Here is an 18,940-nt window from a genome sequence, read left to right on the forward strand (position 1 = left end):
CGGCACTGACACTCGACTGCATGGCTAATCGCGGACGAACGGGAATGTTTGGCCCGGGTTCAGCAGGTCTTGTTGGGTAGCAGAAAACCCTCCACCAGAGCAACTTACTTGGCCAAGTGGAAAAGGTTCAGGTGCTGGGGCTCAGAACGGCGTATCTGAGCCTCACAGGCCTCTGTGCAGGAGATCCTGGATTATCTTCTGCACCTCAAACTCCAAGGTTTGTCCGCATCCTTGATCATGGTCCACCTGGCCACTATTTCGGCTTTCCACCCTCCGTTGTAAGACAGGTCTGTCTTTGTTCACAACATGATGGCCCAGTTTTTGAAAGGTCTGGAGCGTTTCTACCTGCATGTCCGGGATCCCTTCCCTCCCTCGGACCTGAATCTCATGCTGTCGAGGCTCAGGTGGGCCTCCCTTCAAGCCTCTGGCTTCCTGCTCTCTCCTGCTTCTGTCCTGGAAGGTTTTGTTCCTGGTTGCAGTAACGTCAGTGTGGAGGGGGTCTGAGATAAGGGCGTTTACTTAAGAACCGCTCTATACGGTATTCTACAAGGATAAGGTCCAGCTGCGTCCGGACCCAGCATGTCTGCCCAAGGTAGTTTCCCAGTTTCAGACTGGCTGGGACATATACTTACCTGTCTTCTTTCCAAAGCCTCATATGTCAGATGAGGAACGCAGGCTGCATGCCCTGGACGTTAGGAGGGCACTGGCTTTCTACATAGATAGAACAAAGCCATCCTGTAAATCAACACAGTTGTTTATTATGGTGGCAGACAGAATGAGATGTCGCCCAGTGTCTGCTCAAAGGATTTCGCCCTGGATCACTGCCTGCATCCGCTACTGCTGTGAGCTGGCAACAGTGCCTCTGCCGGCTATCGTGACGGCTCACTCGACTAGGGCACAAGTGTCAGCAGCAGCCTTCCTGGCGCAGGCACCAATCCAAGAGATCTGTAGGGCCGCTACCTGGTCATCTGTCCACATGCTCGCGTCTCATTATGCACTTAGCCAGCAGGCTCGAGATGACGCTGGTTTTGGCAGAGCAGTGCTTCAAGCTGCATAACTGTGAACTCCGAGCCCACCTCCAAGGATATTTGAGTCACCTAGAATGGAATCGACATGAGCAAGCACTCAAAGAAGAAAAAACGGTTACCTACCTTTTTGTAACTGTTCTTCGAGATGTGTTGCTCATGTCCATTCCATTACCCCGCCCTTCTGCCCCTCTGTCGGAGTTGCCGGCAAGAAGGAACTGAGAGGGCATCAGGTCGGCGGCACCTGATATACCAATACATGAGTGCGGCACTCAAGGATGTGCCACAGCTGACCCTACAGATACCGCTAAGGCAAAAATCTCCGACAGCGACGCACATGGGCGTGCACCTAGAATGGAATGGACATGAGCAACACATCTCAAAGAACAACAGTTACGAAAAGGTAAGTAACCTCTTTCTCTGAGCTAAATGCAATGGGAATTGAACAGTATAGCTTGTAATTTAATATATTTTATTTGTGCTTATTGTTCCAATAGTGTCTGTCACATGTCTTGCCTGGTTCAGTGAAGACAGACCATTTGCAGTTGGCTATTCAGATGGAAAATTGCTGATAGGTACGAAGGAGCCGCTTGAAAAAGGAGGAATTGTTCTAGTTGATGCACATAAGGTAGAGTTTTGATTTTCTTGAAAACTAATTCATACTCTCCTAGTTTCCCAAAGAGAATTCAGGATTTAAACTATAGTCTTCATTTCAAAATTGTGTATAAAAATGACTTAAAAGATAATAGCCCATTTTTTAAAGAAAGCCACCTGTTCCCGATGATAGACATCCAGTCTGATATACATTTTAAACTGAAGTAAATTTAGAGGCCAAAAGAAGTTAAGGTAATTTGCAGGCGCGCGCACACAGGTGTGCAACAAGAGTTCTTCCAGTAGGGTTCTTCAAATGTATGTTGTTTATACTGTAACTGAAGTGCATTTCAAGATTTGCTGTGCACTTCTGAACTAAAAAAAGATGTAGTTTCTATGAACAATTTGACAAATTAAAAGTAATTTTAGATACTAGCCTGCTAAATTTTCTTACTTAAAATGTATCATTTATTTTATAGATAGGGTTTTTTTGCCCGAACTAAAAAAGTTGTTATGAAATGTAAAAGATGTTTCTCAAAATACGCCGGCATTGCACCTTATGTCCCTGTTCTGGCCAATATATGGCAGTCCAGTTTATTATTATTTATTAATCCATAAATAATTTGCAAAGAGACTTCCCCCACAGTGAAAGGCTGATGTAAGCAGACCCAGTGTTGTTCCACTCACAAGTCCCATTGTATGGAGCATGCCAAGCACAGGAATAGGCAAGTTGGAAGCAGGAAGGGAAATAATCTGCAGTGCAACCCATAAAATAGCCTGCAAATGGCTGCCATAAATTACAGATTACTGGGCTGTTCTAACGTATGCCAGGATCCATTTTGGCTCTGACAGCAGGCTGGAATCCAAGAATGAAAAGGTGGCATAAATTCACCTTTGCTCCATCTTCTGGGATGCACCTTTTGTGCTGCATCTTTCAGGAAGCACAGTGCAGAATCTGGCCCATTATCTACAGATTCAGGTAAGGACTTTAAGTGTCACTGGAGTACTTTCATATTACAACTTCATAACTAAAAAGTTGCGTAAAGCCTCACAGGATACTTTGAAAAACATTTTGTAGAAAGAGAATTCTGCTTATTGTGTACTTTCTGTGAATCTTTCCCCATATTCATTATTATTAGTAATGATCCTGTTTTCACGAAACTTTTTTTCTTCGAGTGCTTGTTCATGTCAATTCCAGTCAGGTGTGTGCGTGCGCATGTGCACAGTAGCTGGAAGATTTTTCCCCTAGCTGCATCTGGGGGGTCGGCCTGGGCACCCCCTGGAGTCGCGCCCATTAAAGTGCTCTGTCGCCCCCTCAGTTCCTTCTTACTGCCAGTGACGGTAGCTGGAACTTCCCCTTGCTTTTGCATCGGCAAGCAGCTTAGCAGTACTTTTGGTTTTCGCTGTAGATAGTTAGTTCTAGTTGGTTAGTATAGTGTAGTTAGTTCACTTAAAATTTTCAGTTACGGGGAGTGTCATCCCCCATCCTCCCCATTTTTGTCTCCCCCCTTATTTGTCACTGGGGCATGCCGCGATCCCCAGGCTTCAAGACTTGCCAGGACTGCGCGAAGCGCATGCCTAAAAGTGACCCCTCACACTTCCTGTTTACGGTGTCTGGGCGAGGGTCACCAAAAAGACTGCTGCAAGATCTGTCAGGAATTCCGACTGAGAACTCTTAAAGAGAAGGAGCAGTGGCTTAAAATCCTCCTCATGGAGGCAGCTCTCCAACTTCGGTTGGACCCGGTGCCGGAGATCCCGCTCCCAGTATGTCATCTTCAGTGCGGAGCACTCCGGTGCTGTCTTCAGTCAAAGAGAGACACCGACAAGGAGGCTCAGCACTGTCATGGAGCCTTTCGGGGGCACTCCAGCCTTCGGCACTGGTCCCAATCACCAGTGCAGAAGAAGAGGATGGAAAGAGGCCGATCCCCCTTGGCAAAATCTAGGGATCAGCCATCAGTGGCACCTCAGTTGGGCCTTGACTCCGAGGCTCAGAGTGGAGCTACGTGAATTCCTGCCCAAGTGAGGCAGTCGAGTCTAGGCCCACCGCGCTCGCCAAACCCCTTGGAGCACCTGCCACTCCTGTCCACCCCAGAGGCTTTTGAGGCAGCGCAGGACCTGCTGAGACTCACAGCGCCGTTCTCGTCCCCGAGGCAGAAAGATGTGCCAGCACTGTAGGCTTCATCCCAGCACCCCATTCAGTCAAAGGGAAGGTCGGCCACGATGTCACGCCAATCCCCGTCACCTCGGCACCCCCTCGACACCAGCGCCTCCATCCAGGGAGCGCAGTCGGTCCCCAAGCTCCCAACACTACGTCGAGATGTGCAGCGCCACCCTGGTCCTCCTATTCTGAAACATCAGAGTCGGAGTCAAACTCGTACCTTTCTGACTATAGCAGGAGCAGAGGGTCCCACCCAGTGCAGTGGCCCTCACAATGGCAGAACCCGGCTCAGTGGCCTTTTGGACTCTGGGGGCTTTCCATCAAGGCCAGGGTCAGAGCCAAGGATCCCGCTCGGGAGCTGCATCAGTGGCATCCGCAACGGTTGTTCCGCCACGACCAGCGACTGAGCCATTATCTCCAGTGTCAATGCTGGAGGCCGTGTCACTGTTACCAACAACGACAATGCCCTTGACAACGCCTTTAGCACCGGAGTGCTGCTGCTGTGGCGCCAGCTGCACCTTCGGCACTGACGACGGCACCGACATCGTTGTCTAAGCCGGCTGCGACAGCATCCATGAAGATGCCAGAGTAGATGCTAGGTGTCTGTACCAGCAACGGCGTGGGACCCAACATCGGCACCAATACCCATGCCCTTCGTGGGACTGGGCCAACCGACCACAGTCCCCCTGGGGTCACGAGATCCCTCAGGTGGGGATGGTAGAGAGTCTCCAGTGGCCTCCTCCTCCTCTTCACCAGATGAGACGCTGGCGGGCACTTCCATAGCCCCAGCTCTGGAAGACTCCAGGGTGTTACAGCAGTTGCTGCGCCGGGTCACCAGGATCTGGGCATTAAGGCGGAAGAAGTAGATGATGAAGGCCCTATGGCTGATATCCTGGCCCCCTCGCGCCCTTCCCATATTGCCTTCCCATTTATAAAGACAATTATGGATATGACTAATACCCTGTGGCAGACCCAGGTCTCGCTGCCACCCACTGCCAAGCGTAACAAACGCCAGTACTTTGTGCCCTGCAGGAATTATGAACGCCTATATTCCCACCCCCAGCCTGACTCTTTGGTGGTGGATGCTGCTAACCAGCAGGAGAGGCAAGGCTTTCAGGGCCCTTCTCCCAAGAATAGGGATGCTAAAAAACTAGACCTATTCGCGCAAAAGGTATACTCAACGGGGGGACTACAACTCCGAACAGCCAACCAGCAGGCCATCATCAGCCGGTACTCCTACAATACCTGCTCGGCGATGGCTAAATTCACAGAGTTCCTCCCCTCGGATTCCCATGCCAAATTTTCGGCTTTGGTCAAGGAGACTGATCTCCAGGGCATCGCTGCAGGCGGCACTTGATGGAGCAGATGCTGCCACCAGGGTTATGGCCACAGGAGTAGCCATGAGAAGGTGCTCATAGCTCCAAGTTTCTGGTCTCCCCTATGAGGTCCAGCAGACCATACAAGACCTGCCTTTTGAGGGTGAGACTCTTTTTTCGGAGAAAATGGACACAAATCTAAACAGCCTAAAGGACTCCAGAGCCACCCTCAAGTCCCTGGGCCTCTGTACACTGTCAACGCAGCAGAGACACTTCCGTCCACAGCCTCCTCAGTTGTTCGGTCACCAGAACCACCAGGACGGGTCCAGAAGGAGAAACAGGACTGGCCAGGAGAAGGCCGCGTCAACCCTCTGGCCAGGGCTTGGGACAACCCAAGGCACCTTCAGTGCCCAAACTGATCTTTTGAAGGCACGGTCGAGGACGGTGTACCACACCAAAGACTAGATCCACCCCACCTTACCTTCTCATCCCAACTATCTCCTTTCTACCGTGCATGGTCCTGTATCACCTCGGACCGCTGGGTGCTCCGCAGGTTAGAGAGGGGATACTCCATCCAATTCTGTGCCCTCCTGTCCTTCCCCGCCCCTCTTCAGGGACCCTTCTCATGAGCAACTCCTTATCCAAGAGATATAGTCGCTCCTATTGCTAGGGGCAGTGGAGGAGGTTCCCCAGGAGCACAGGGGCGAGAGCTTTTATTCCCGGTATTTCTTAATACCGAAAGCCAAAGGTGGCCTCAGGCCAATCCTGAACCTGCGAGAACTCAATAAGTTCGTAAAGAAACTGTTTCCACATGGTCTCGTTGACCTCCGTCATCCCCTCACTGGATCCAGCAGACTGGTATGCCACCCTCGACTTGAAGGATGCTTACTTTCATATTGCAATCACTCAGCCACACAGGAAGTACCTCAGGTTTGTGGTGAACAATACCCACTACCAATTTACAGTTCTTCCGTTCGGCCTGTCAGCAGTACCTCAAGTCTTCACCAGTGCATGGCAGTTGTCACTGTGTTCCTGCGCTGGCACTAGGTACAGGTATTTCCATACCTGGGTGACTGGCTGATCAAGGATCACTTCAGGACCCAAGTGGAAACGCAAGTCAAATTCTTAAGGGCCACCTTTGACAACCTGGGTCTCCTTCTAAACGAAGCAAAATTGACTCTGTGCCCTCTTCAGAGGATAGAGTTTATAGGGGCAGTACTGGACTCGATCCAAGCCAGGGCATACTGCAGGAAGCGAAGTTCCAGGCCCTGACCAGTATCATTGGAGGTCTCAGACAGTTTACCACCACCACAGCAAGAAAATGCCTGGGATACATGGCTGTCTGCACCTGCATGGTGCAGCATGCCAGACTCAGGCTCTGACTGCACCAGTCATGGTTAGCATCGACCTGGACAGGATCGTGACCCTGCCTCGTCCAGTCCTCAGCTCTCTCCTGTGGTGTCTTAACTGTCAGGAAGTGTGCTCCGGGGTCCCCTTCGCCAGTCCACAGCCATCTTTTTTGCTAGTGCTGGACGAATCAGACTTGGGCTCGGAAGCACATCTAGGAGACCACAGGACTCGGGGTCTCTGGACTCAGGCAGATCTGGCTCTCCACCTCAACGTCAGAGAGCTGAGAGCGGTGTGCCTGGTGTGCCAGACCTTCCAGGCATACTTAACGGACAACGTGTATCAGTTACGATGGACAACACCACGGCAATGTTCTATATCAACAAACGAGAGCGTATCCGCTCCTCTCCCCTGTGCCAGGAAGCCCTCCTGCTGTAGAACATTCAGTACACCTACAAGTGTCGTACCGCCCCAGGGTACAGAACAAGCTGGTGGACCACCTCTGCAGGGCCTTTCCCGGCCACGAATGGTCCCTTCACCTGGACGTTGCAAATTCAGTGTTCCAGAGGTGGGGATTTCCCCAGATAGACTTATTTGCCACATGACGCAACAGGAAGTGCCAGCAGTTCTGCTCCTTCCAAAATCACAGCCTGGGCTCCAGTGTGGACACGTTTCTCCTCCCATGGGGAGGTTGTCTCCTATATGCCTTTCCACCCCTACCGCTCGTTCACAAGATACTCCTCAAGATCCGGAGGGAACGAGCTCAGGTCATATTGATAGCTCCAGCTGGCGCTGCCAGCACTGGTACACATCTCTTAGACATGTCCATGGAAGCTCCAGTCACCCTGCCACTCTTCCCGGACCTTCTGACACAAGATCACGGTCGTCTCCGACACCTGAACCTCGGGTCTCTGCACCTCACGGCTTGGAAGCTCCATGGTTGAACCTGGTGGAGCTTTCCTGTTCAGAACAGGTTAGACAAGTCCTCCTTGGCAGCAGAAAACCCTCTACGAGAGCCACATACCTTGCCAAGTGGAAGAGATTTTCAATCTGGTCAGCACAGCGCCATTTGTTCCTGATGCTAGCCTCAGTGCTGCTTATTCTGGACGACCTCCTCCATTTGAAGCAGCAGGGGCTTTCAGTGTCGTCAATAAGGGTTCACTTGGCCGCCATCTCGGCCTTCCACCCGGGCGCGGAGGGCCATTCTGTCTTTGCTAACCCGATGGTCAGCCAGTTTCTAAAAGGTCTTGACAGGCTATACCCTCACATCTGGCAGCCTGTCCTGGCTTGGGACCCTAACCTGGTCCTTCGTAGACTCATGGGATTGTTCTTTGAACCCTCGGCATCGTGCTCCCTGCTCAACCTCTTTTACAAGGTCGCATTCCTGGTGGTGTTAACCTCGGCCAGGAGGGTGTCTGAACTTAAAGCCGTAACATCAGAGCACTCATACACCGTGTTCTATAAGGACAAGGTTCAGTTCAGACCTCATCCTGCCTTCCTACTGAAGGTTGTATCACAGTTTCACATCAACCAGGACATCTTTCTCCTGATATTCTACCCAAAGCTGTGTTCCAGCAGCAGGGAGCAGAGACTTCACTCAGCGAATGTCCGTAGGGTGCTAGCCTTCTACATCGAGAGAATGAAGCCATTCAGAAAGTCGGTCCAGTTATTCGTGGCAGTGGTGGACAGAATGAAAGGTCTGCCTATATCGTCGCAATGAATTTCGTCATGGATCACGTCCTGCATTCGGGAGTGCTACAGCCTGGCAGGGGTTCCTGCACCTCCAATCACTGCGCACTCCACCAGGGTGCAGGCTTCATCAACAGCGTTCCTGGCTCAGGTTCCCACACAAGAAATCTGCAGAGCGGCTACGTGGTCCTCCATTCATACTTTTACCACACACTATGCAATTACCCAGCAGGCCAGAGACGATGTGGCCTTCGGATGAGCAGTGCTCCAGTCAGTGGACAACTCCGACCCCACCTCCGGAACTTGGGCTTTTCAGTCACCTGACTGGAATTGACATGAAGAAGCACTCGAAGAAGAAAAAACGGTTACTCACCTTCTCGTAACTGTTGTTCTTCTAGATGTGTTGTTCATGTACATTCCAATATCCACCCTCCTACCCCTCTGTCGGAGTAGCTGGCAAGAATGAACTGAGAGGGTGGTGGGTCAGCAGGGCCCTCTATTGGGCGCCATGAAGATGCAACTGCAGGGGGCACCCAGGCCGACCCCATGGATGCTGCTAGGGGGAAAATCTTCCGGCTACTGTGCACGTGCGCGCACACACACCTGATTGGAATGGACATGAACAACACATCTCGAAGAGTTACGAGAAGGTGAGTAACTGTTTTTTTTTTCTCGCTCTCGTAGAACTGTGATAACCACCAGGTATGACTTCATTTCTGTTATAAATTGCTGCATCAAATCATCAACATAGTTCCTTTTTTGTGGTTTATTTTTTGTATATGAAGTTCAAGTGCTTAATACTTTTGTGTTGGATGGAAGTTTAGTTGGATTTGTGTGATGTTCATATTTGTAAGTCATATTATGAAGACACTGAATGTTGTAATCTTTTTGATTGTTTGTTTGAATCCTTTAGGACACCATTGTTAGTGTGAAGTGGGATCCACCTGGTAAGATTCTTATGACGTGTTCCAAAGAAGAAATGGTGAAACTCTGGAGATATATGGGGGGATGCTGGAGGCGTTTGCATTCACTCTCCCATCCAGCTATTGTGAATAGTATTACCTGGTGCAACCTTCCAGGGAAAGGACCCAAGTTGCAGCTGTTACTGGCTACGTATGTTAACATTTTTGCTTTAATACTTCCTGTGTAGTCTTTGTACTTTGTATTAATACTTATAGCAATTTGGATTTATGTAGCATCTTTCATCCTAAACAAAAAAACAACAAAATTCAACAAGCTGTTCATTGTAGGCATTGTAGAACACTTGTTCAGCACTGACTTAAATACAAAAAGTTCCCATTACTGAATCACCAACAGCTTTTCCCCTCCACCTAGGCTTTTCTCTGGAGGGATCTGCACCAAGTACTGACCAGGGCTGATCTTAGTTAATTAACTTGAATTTGTCACAATGAAACGTAATGTGGTATGTTTGCAGGTTATTGGAAACATCAGTTAATCATTGTTGTGGAAAGTGCCAGTTATGTCCATAGTTGCAAATGCTTCCTGTGCTGATAAATATTCCTGGGACCTATACATTCTGATTGCACAATGATTGCAAGGGAGTATTAGGTAAAATATGCAAATATTTAATGTGAAAAATAAGGTGAAAACCTATGGAGGATATTCCTAAATATTTTGAGCAGGAATAAAAAAAAATCACTGTCAATATGCATATTTTATGTAAAAATAAAAAAAGTGAATTAAATAATATAGTAAAATTTCAAACAGTACAATGAAAAAGAAGTTTTTCCTTTTTCCAGTCTGCCTCAACTTTCCTTTTATATTGGAGATACTACTTCACTAACTTCCGTTTAAACGAAGTGGTACGAACAAAATAGTTTTGGCAAAAATTAATATTAAGAAAGAGTTAAACAAAGAAAAATGAACTTTTTCAATGAGTATTACTCCTAAATCTGTATACAACTTTTAAAAAATTATCTGCCGCCCTTGGACTTTGTTTTTAAGCAGATTACCTTTCTTAATCTTGCTCTAAATGTATATCATAACAGACTGACATACTTTTAGGACATTTGTTGATTGGTGCTGTATGTTAATAACTTTACTTTGTTTTCATGTGATTTATTCTAACTTTCTTCAGAGGATGCCAGAATGGCTTAGTGTGTGTTTGGAGTGTTCCCCAAGACATGCTGAGCGTGTTGCAGTCCAGCTCAAGTAGTGCAGAAGGATGGTGGGAACAGGAAACAAGTGGCAAGGTAAAGACAGTTTAGCAAATGTTAGGAAATCTTAACCTGGTTGTATCCATGGTTTTTTCTACGATAATAGGAAAGGATGGGAGCAAGATATTTAAATATCTGCATGGATGGAGAGGGAGAAGAGAGAAATATTTAAAAACAAATTAGTTTAAAAAAGTTACATTTATTTTAATTTGTCTGTGCTTATGCACATGGAGGTGTTTCCAAGGCAGGAAATGGTTCTTGCTCACATGCTCAGGGTCTTGCTCACGTGCTCAGTAATTTTCCCCGGGTCAGATTGGCAGTGACCTTGTGGGGGTTTTCGCCCTTCTCTGTAGCATTAGAGTACAGGTCGCTTGCCAGGATTATCTGGGTGTACTTCCCTTAATCAGTTCCCTGCCATTGCAGGTACTTTGGGCATTGGTGCACCTTGGTCCCTTCTATTCCCTGCCTAATAGTATTATTTCCTGGGTAGTTTAATTCTTTAGTCTAATTTTGTATGTTGAGTTTCGTGTGTGGTTGCTGGGTGCTGTCGGTGACCTGTTGTCAGACTAGATGGTCTGGTGGTCCATTATGGTCTTAAGGTCTATGACTCTAAATGGGAGGTCAAGGTTTAAAAACAACTTATTTGCAAGAGCTATTGATCTTGGCTAAAACTTGGTAATGCTATCTAGTTCTTTTAAAATTATTCAGTTATTTCCAAAAGAGAAAACTAAAATAATATTGAAAGTTTCTTAGCATATAAATTCGCCTTGACTTAATTTTAACTAAAATGTTTTTTTAAATGGTAAGACCCAGCCGTAATGTGGTCTTGAATGCTTATGGTATTTCGAAGAGGAAAATATAGATGGTAATAAGTTAAAGGCATCCTTATAAAACATGACTAAAATAATTACAAATAAAACTAAGGTCTCTTAAGTAAATATGCATTTAGATATATTTACTTAGAGTGCAACATCACTGTAGGTGCTCATAGTCTGTTGTATCAGCTTGAATAATTCTATAAGCCCTTTTCTTTTTATGGTGCCTTATTCTTCTTTCCCTGATAAAATAAAAGTAGTTGAACCAAGAAAATCTATACACTGGTTGCAAAAAAGTCTAAATCTGAAACACTCTTCTATTCACAATTTTCTATAAATGTAATCCAGGATATGTCATAATGATGAAATAATTTGCAGGATGGATACAGAAAAGCAGTAGATGCCAAGTGCATTTATCAACTGAGAGGACATATTACTCCTGTTCGGACTTTGGCCTTCAGCTCTGATGGACTGGTATTAGTGTCTGGTGGGCTCGGTGGGCTCATGAACATTTGGTCTTTACGGGTAAGGTTGTCTTTGAGTTATATTTAAGATTACTCAAAGATTATGTCATGGATGTCACAGAATTCATGGATTCTAGAGTGGCTGCGGCACCCAGAGGGCCCTCGCAGCTTGGGCTTTCCTCTCCCACACTTGGTCTTCAGTCATCCCCCCGTCAGCTCTCCCCCCACGTTATTTTTAGTAAAAGTCACGGACAGGTCAGGGGCTCCTGTGAATTTTTGTTTATTACCTGTCCATGACTTTTACTAATAATAACCGTGATGAAAGCTTAGTTATATTTCTTAAAGTTTGTTAAAATAGGTATGTTTAAGATCAAAAGCTAAAGGATAATTTTATGTCCTTTGTAGTTTTCTTTAATAAATACTTTATAAAATTAGGGGAAGCGTAGTCATGAATAATGAATACAAGATTTGGGGTAAAATACCTGAAATCTAATCCTGGCTCTGCAACTGATTATGTGCCTGGTCAAGTCATTTATGACCTCAGGTCTTTAGCCAGTTTGTGCTTTTGTTTCTCCCCTCTGAAAAAAGGGAATAATACTTGCTTTCTTCACTGGCTGTTGAGACTGTGTAAAACACTTAGAAGGTGTTATATCAATGCTCATTTTAACTTTTAATAATATATTTTGGAAAACGCATATGCCTTTTTGACTATTGCATAGGAATTTTAGTTCAAAGGGTTTAAAATACTTTAAACAAGCATTAATTGAAATGTTTGGGGGGGTGTTTATTTAGAGTACTACAGGATGATAAATTCAAATGTTTAACTAAATATGTGTATTGATCAAAACATTTCTTGTTTTAGGATGGCTCTGTATTACAAAGTGTTGTGATTGGTTCTGGAGCTATTCAGACTGCAGTATGGATCCCTGATGTTGGAGTAGCTGCTTGCTCGAATAGATCAAAGGTATTATTGTATATTAAAGTGCTGTTCTTTTGAGTTAAATTTGTGAGTAGTAAGGGAAGGTTCTTATTACAAAAAGAAGCCCATTTACCCAAACCTTTCTTTCTAACAAACTGCTAGCATATTTCTCTCCCTGTTCTGCTTAGTCCATGTTATCCACACGCATTTGCTGTCAAATAAGGAGCTTGAGTAATTAAAGTTCTGCTGTACATAGTTTGTCTGTTTACATGCAGAATACATTGTTTTGACTCTCAACTGCCATCTTATCTTTTAAAAAGAGTTAAAAAACTTTTGTTTAGATTTCAGACTTCATGTATGAAAAAGAGAGAAGTGGGGAAATCAATTTAAAAAAATATGCACCCTGGTGAATGCTTTGTCATTTTGAAATTTATTGCATGTAACAAATGTCACCCCTCTTTATGGCAGAGATGTGAAATGTGTGTCATAGAAGAAATATCTGCTTCAGAAGGTTAAAATAGTCTTTGTGGTTGAAAATGTAAAATTTAGCATTGTACAGTACCTTTCTTTAGTGTCCTATTGCAACTAGAGCTGGGTGATTTTTTTTCTTTTTGGCCTATAGTGAAATTTGAAAAATGCAATTTTCAGTTGGCCAAATCTATTTGTGAATTTGCCAAATAGTTCTTGTCAAAAAAAATATTAATTTTTTTTCAGGACTGAGGCACCAGTCACAAAAGATGGGTTGGAAGTAGCGGTTTCTCCCTTTTGATTTTTAGCCCAGTGTTAGAACACTCACCTAGAATGTGGGAGACCCGAAGTAAATTCCCACTCTGGCTAATATGGATTTGAACTTGGGTCTTCCACATTGGAGGAAAGTGCCCTACCCACTGGACTATGAGATGATATGGTGTGGGACTCTCTCTGTTGTTGAAGCTGTTCCACTGTGTATAAATAATTAAATACTAATTGTAACAGGGAAATGAACTTGAGTCTTCCACTTCGCAAGTGAGTCCTCTAACCACCAGTCTATAGAGTCATTCTTTCGTGCTCTCTCTGGCCTAATGACTAATTACTTATGCAAAATGGAACAGCTTCAAAGGAGAGACTGGGAAAGATCCACCGCAGAATATTTTACAGACCAGGGCTTAGGTCTAAGTAAACATATATCCATCAGTCAAAGATACACCTTCATCATGGGACCTTTACCTAGTCCTTACTCAGTTTATAAAGGTTTCCTTTGAACATCTGAATGAATATTCACAGTTTTACCTGTTAATCTAAACAGTATTTGTTATAGCCATAACATCTGCCAGAAGAGTAAGCAAACTTCAAGCCACAATGACTGATCCCACTACTCACTATTTTCCACAAGGACAAAGTGATTTTTCCACCCCTACCTGTAATTCTTATTCTAGGTGGTAACCAATTTTCATCTCATCCAATCAGTTAATCTGCCAGTATTCTTTCCTAGATCCTGTGCTCATTCAGGCAAAGCAAAGCTTCAAACACTAGATCAGGGATTGGCAACCTTTCAGAAGTGTGTGCCAAGTCTTCATTTATTCACTTTAATTTAAGCTTTTGCATGCCAGTAATACATTTTAACGTTTTTTAGAAGGTCTCTCTCTATTAGTATAGCTAAACTATTGTCATATGTAAAGTAAACAAGGTTTTCAAAATGTTTAAGAAGCTTCGTTTAAAATGAAATTAAAATGCTGATCTTACGCCGCCGGCCCGCTCAGCCCGCTGCCAGCCTGGGGTTCCGTTCACCTAAGCCGGCAGTAGGCGGAGCGGGGCCTGCGGCCAGGACCCCGGCTGGCAAGGGGCCAGCAGCCAGAACCCCAGACCGGCAGCGGGCTGAGCGGGGCCTGCGGCCGGGATCCCAGACCGGCAGTGGGCTGAGCGGATCAGTACATTGCCACTCAGCCCGCTGCCGGTCTGGGATCCCCGGTCCTGCCCACATAGAGTGGGTACCTACCTTCTCTCTGGTTCTAGCCCATTCTCTTCCTCTATCTCTGCACTGAGCTGAGGGTGGGAGTGCACTGAGCACAGGGCTGGGGGTGAAGGAGTAGGCTGGGTGTTGGGGTGTAAGGCCTGGCCAGGAGCTAGAATGAGGGAGGGCACTCAGGATTGTGGCAGGAGGTTTGGGTGTGGAGTGCTTACCTGGGCAGCTCCGATTTGGTTCAAGGGGTGCAGGTGGGAATGTGGGGGTGTGTGTGCAGGAGCTCTCGTTTGGTGCTCATGGTGGAGGTGGAAATGTGTGGGGTGCAAGAGTCAGGACATGAGGTGGAGGGGATGGGTATGTGTGGGGGGTGCAGGAGTCAGGGCAGAGGGCTGGGAGCATGAGGGGTGTGCAGGAGTCAGGGCATGGGGTGTGGGGGGGCTGGGTATGTGTGGCGGGGGCTGGAGTCAGGGCTGGGGTCATGGGGGGGTGCAGGGGTCAGGGCAGAGGGCTGGGTGTGTGTGAGGGGGGTGCACAGGAGTCAGGGCAGAGGGCTGGGGGTGTGGGCTAGGGCCATGGGGGTGCTCCCAGCCCCCTGCCCAGAGCGGCTCATGGCAGGGGGCTTGTCAAGGTTCCTTCCCCACTCTGAACTCTAGGGTACAGATGTGGGGACCTGCATGAAAACCTCCTAAGCTTACTTTTACCAGCTTAGGTTAAAACTTCCCCAAGGTACAAACTATTTTACCTTTTGCCCTTGGACTTTCGCTCCCACCACCAAACGTCTAACACCGGTTACTGGGAACGAGTCCGTTTGGAAATGTCTTTCCCCCCAAAATCCTCCCAAATCTTACACCCCCTTTCCTGGGGAAGGTTTGATAAAAATCCTCACCAATTTGCATAGGTGACCACAGACCCAAACCCTTGGATCTTAAGAACAATGAAAAAGCATTCAGTTTCTTAAAAGAAGAATTTTAATAGAAAAAAAAGTAAAAAGAATCACCTCTGTAAAATCAGGATGGTAAATACCTTACAGGGTAATTAGATTCAAAACATAGAGAATCCCTCTCGGCAAAACCTTAAGTTACAAAAAGACACAAAAACAGGAATATCCATTCCATTCAGCACAGCTTATTCTCTCAGCCATTTAAAGAAATCATAATCTAACGCATATCTAGCTAGATTACTTACTAAATTCTAAGACTCCATTCCTGTTCTGTCCCCGGCAAAAGCATCACACAGACCGAGAGAGAGGCTTTGTTTCTCCCTCTCCCCCAGCTTTTGAAAGTATCTTGTCTCCTCATTGGTCATTTTGGACAGGTGCCAGCGAGGTTATCCTAGCTTCTTAACCCTTTACAAGTGAAAGGGTTTTTCCTCTGGCCAGGAGGGATTTTAAAGGTGTTTACCCTTCCCTTTATATTTATGACAGGGCTGGAGGGTATACGCCCTGATTCCACCCCCCTTCCCCAAGGCCCTGTCCCCACCTCTTCTCCACCTCCTCCCCGGAGCAGCGAGCGTGCTGCGGCTCTGCTTCTCCCCCTCCCTCGCAAGGGCCATCAGCTGATCGGCGGCAGGGAGGGAGAGGAGGAGGGGCAGGAACCCAGCACGCTGGGGGAAGAGGTAGGGGAGGGGAGACCTTGCCTGCCCTGCAGCAGCAACCGCGGGCCAAGCTTCTTCACCGTGCCCCTGCAGGGGGCGGAGAAGAGCGGGCCAGGGTGGGCAGGATTTTTAATGGCATGCTGCTGCCTGCCAGGGTCCCGGCCTGGGTTCGGCAGCGGGCTGAGTGGGGCTGGCGGCTGTGACCCGGCAGGCAGCACTGTGCCATTAAAAATCGGCTCGCGTGCCATCTTTGGCACACGTGCCATAGGTTCCCGACCCCTGCACTAGATGCTAAAAGGGCTTTAGCTTTCTATCTAAATATAACCAAAGAGTTTAGAATGTCACCAGATCAGTTTTCTTATGCACAAAATAATAAAGGACAGGCATTTACTTCGCAAAGACTATCTAAGTGGCTTAGGCAATGCATTGAAAAGAGCTAAAAATTAGCCTCTGTCCCTCTCCCAGCAGGGATTAGATCCCATTCCACAAGGGCAAAGGCGGCCTCCATGGCATGCTGCTTTAGGTATATTCCCATTGCAGAAATTTGCAGAGCTGCGACATGCAGCTTTATTCTTATGTTAACAAAACATTATGCATCCTGGTCAGATGCTCAGTTTGGTAAAGTGGTTCTTCAATCACTGTTTAATTAGAAAACCCCATCCCATCTTCCTTGGAAGACAGTTCTATTTATCAAACTATCGAATGTGCTGAGGTGATTCGAAGAAGAAATGGAGGTTACTCACCTGTAAGTGGTACTGATGAGTAACCTTCATTTTTCATTGGCTTATAATTTTACCAAATTTTAACCATTTGGGCTGAAATTTTATATGCTGGGTGTTTTTACGTACTACTAGATACACCCTCCCAGTCTGACAGTGAACTATTGAAACTACTTTCAGTATAGTATTTCATCCAGGTGTGCACCCACTTCATACTAATTTCACCTAGACCACATTTCCCTAGTTTGTGTATGAAAATGTCATGTGGGACTGAGTCAAAAACCTTACTAAAATCAATATGTACTGCTTTCCCCCAGCCAATAGACCAGTAACCCTGTCAAAGAAGGAGATTTGTTCTTGATATATTTTTCCCTAGCCTAGTTTTTGGAACCATTTTGGTTGAAATTTTTCAAAAAATTTCATCTTGAGGATGACACCCAGCATAAAAAACCTCGGCTCAAACATCTAGAGTTTAGAAAAGGTATAAGAAACTGAAAATGGTTTTATAATGAGAAATATCAGGCAACCTTAATAATAATAGGTGCTACCAACCCATTTTATAATGCTGTCTAAGAGCAATTATTTAAAGTGTTGTATAAATACAGAGATGATAAAGGTACATAATTTTTCATTCAATTCAGCATTGTCACTTACTCACACTGATACTTTTAGGTGTTGAGCAGTGTTGGGACAAAGACAATTAGTGAGAGTAGTCAGATTGATCTGAATAAGCATATTTCCTCTGTTTAATTTCTGGTATATAAAATGTATCTGGTGATTGTATTGTTGAACAGGATGTGTTGGTGGTGAATTGCACATCAGAGTGGATATCTTCCAATCACGTCCTTGCAACATGTAGGACTGCACTGAAACAACAGGGAGTTTTAGGATTAAATATGGCCCCTTGCATGAGGGCTTTCTTGGAACGTTTGCCAATAATGCTTCAGGAACAGTATGCCTATGAAAAGGTAAGAATAGTTGAATGCGGAACATCAAATACTGACATATGTAACATGAGATGTCTGTCTTGAATTTCAACTATCTTAAACTTTTGACGGTCAACCCAAGAAACCTTTGTTGAGATTCAGTCCCACCTTTGGACATCAGATTTATAGTTTCTCTTTTGAGTACTCTAGCATAACTACATTGTCCTGATGTTGGGCTGTTTCTGATCTTCCTCTTGTTTTGTCACCTACTACAAGATCCTTGGCTCTTGTGGCCTTATATAGGTGTTTCAGCTATCCTAGAAGTTTCTTCTTTAACTCACTTTGACCTCACCGCTACACATGAACTGCTGTATTGCTTTAACTGCAGCACTTGGATAAAGCAGCCTCAAACTGACGCTTTATCAGGTTGCCTTCCCCGCCCCTCCTCCTCCCCTCTCCCGACCACACACATTCCCTTAAAACCAATCAACCAAAAAAAAAAACAACCAGGAAGTTAGGCTTTTCTCACCTTTGTTTGTTTTAATTTTCTGTGGTATCCACATGTTTTTTCAAAACATCGTTTTGAGACCTAATTTGAATGACCTTAAACATGGTGTTAAACTTGTCCTGATTACTTTGCATCCTCCTCTAAAATAAGAAATGATAAGGCTAGGAGATTGCTCTCATGTCTCAGAAAACAATTTGTTGCATATATATGAACATTTTCCTTTGTGCAAAATCCACTCAGAATCTCATCATTTTAGCTTCTTTATGACTGTAAGGGCTGGTATACAAATAATCTTCACAAAATCTCTTGCAAGGCCTTGTTATGAATTATAGCCAGTGTTTCCTTTTTAATACAGGAATTTACAGATTTCTCTGGAAGTGTTTATTTAGATTTGCAGTTCTGGTGCTGGTATTAATATCTGCACCTCTTCAGTGGAATTAACATATGGTCCTGATGCAAATAAATGTGATTTTGCCTACTGAACTACTCCATTAGCACTTTCCATGCCCTTACTCTCTCTCCCATTTATTCAGTTGTATAGCTGGAGGTATTTCACAGAAATCACTGTGTGCCTTAACACTACCGAGCAGTCAATAGAATAAATGTCCTAAAGAATTTTAGAAATTATAAAAATTGTGAACTAACCTTCCTGAGTTGGGCACCGATATACCAAGAAGGACATAGGATCCTGTGTATACTTCCCAGAAAACCAGTTGTGAGGAAAGAAAGTATCTCTACTCAAACAAGTAGG

The 18,940-nt window shown here is 45.6% G+C and overlaps 1 protein-coding gene across 13 annotated transcripts in view; it reads left to right on the top strand.

The window, feature by feature from the left end:
• HERC1 (HECT and RLD domain containing E3 ubiquitin protein ligase family member 1) overlaps positions 1–18,940 on the top strand; it is a 213,958-nt gene that overhangs the window by 173,718 nt on the left and 21,300 nt on the right. For all 13 annotated transcript variants that reach the window (XM_037911292.2, XM_037911297.2, XM_037911293.2 and 10 more), the window contains exons 55-60: positions 1,523–1,653; positions 9,040–9,239; positions 10,225–10,339; positions 11,497–11,643; positions 12,445–12,546; positions 17,550–17,723. In XM_037911292.2, the coding sequence (XP_037767220.1) occupies positions 1,523–1,653; positions 9,040–9,239; positions 10,225–10,339; positions 11,497–11,643; positions 12,445–12,546; positions 17,550–17,723 (869 nt within the window). The remainder of the gene's footprint in view (positions 1–1,522; positions 1,654–9,039; positions 9,240–10,224; positions 10,340–11,496; positions 11,644–12,444; positions 12,547–17,549; positions 17,724–18,940) is intronic.

This window comes from Chelonia mydas, chromosome 10 (genome assembly GCF_015237465.2).
Source record: "Chelonia mydas isolate rCheMyd1 chromosome 10, rCheMyd1.pri.v2, whole genome shotgun sequence".
Classification (NCBI taxonomy): Eukaryota; Metazoa; Chordata; order Testudines; family Cheloniidae; genus Chelonia; species Chelonia mydas.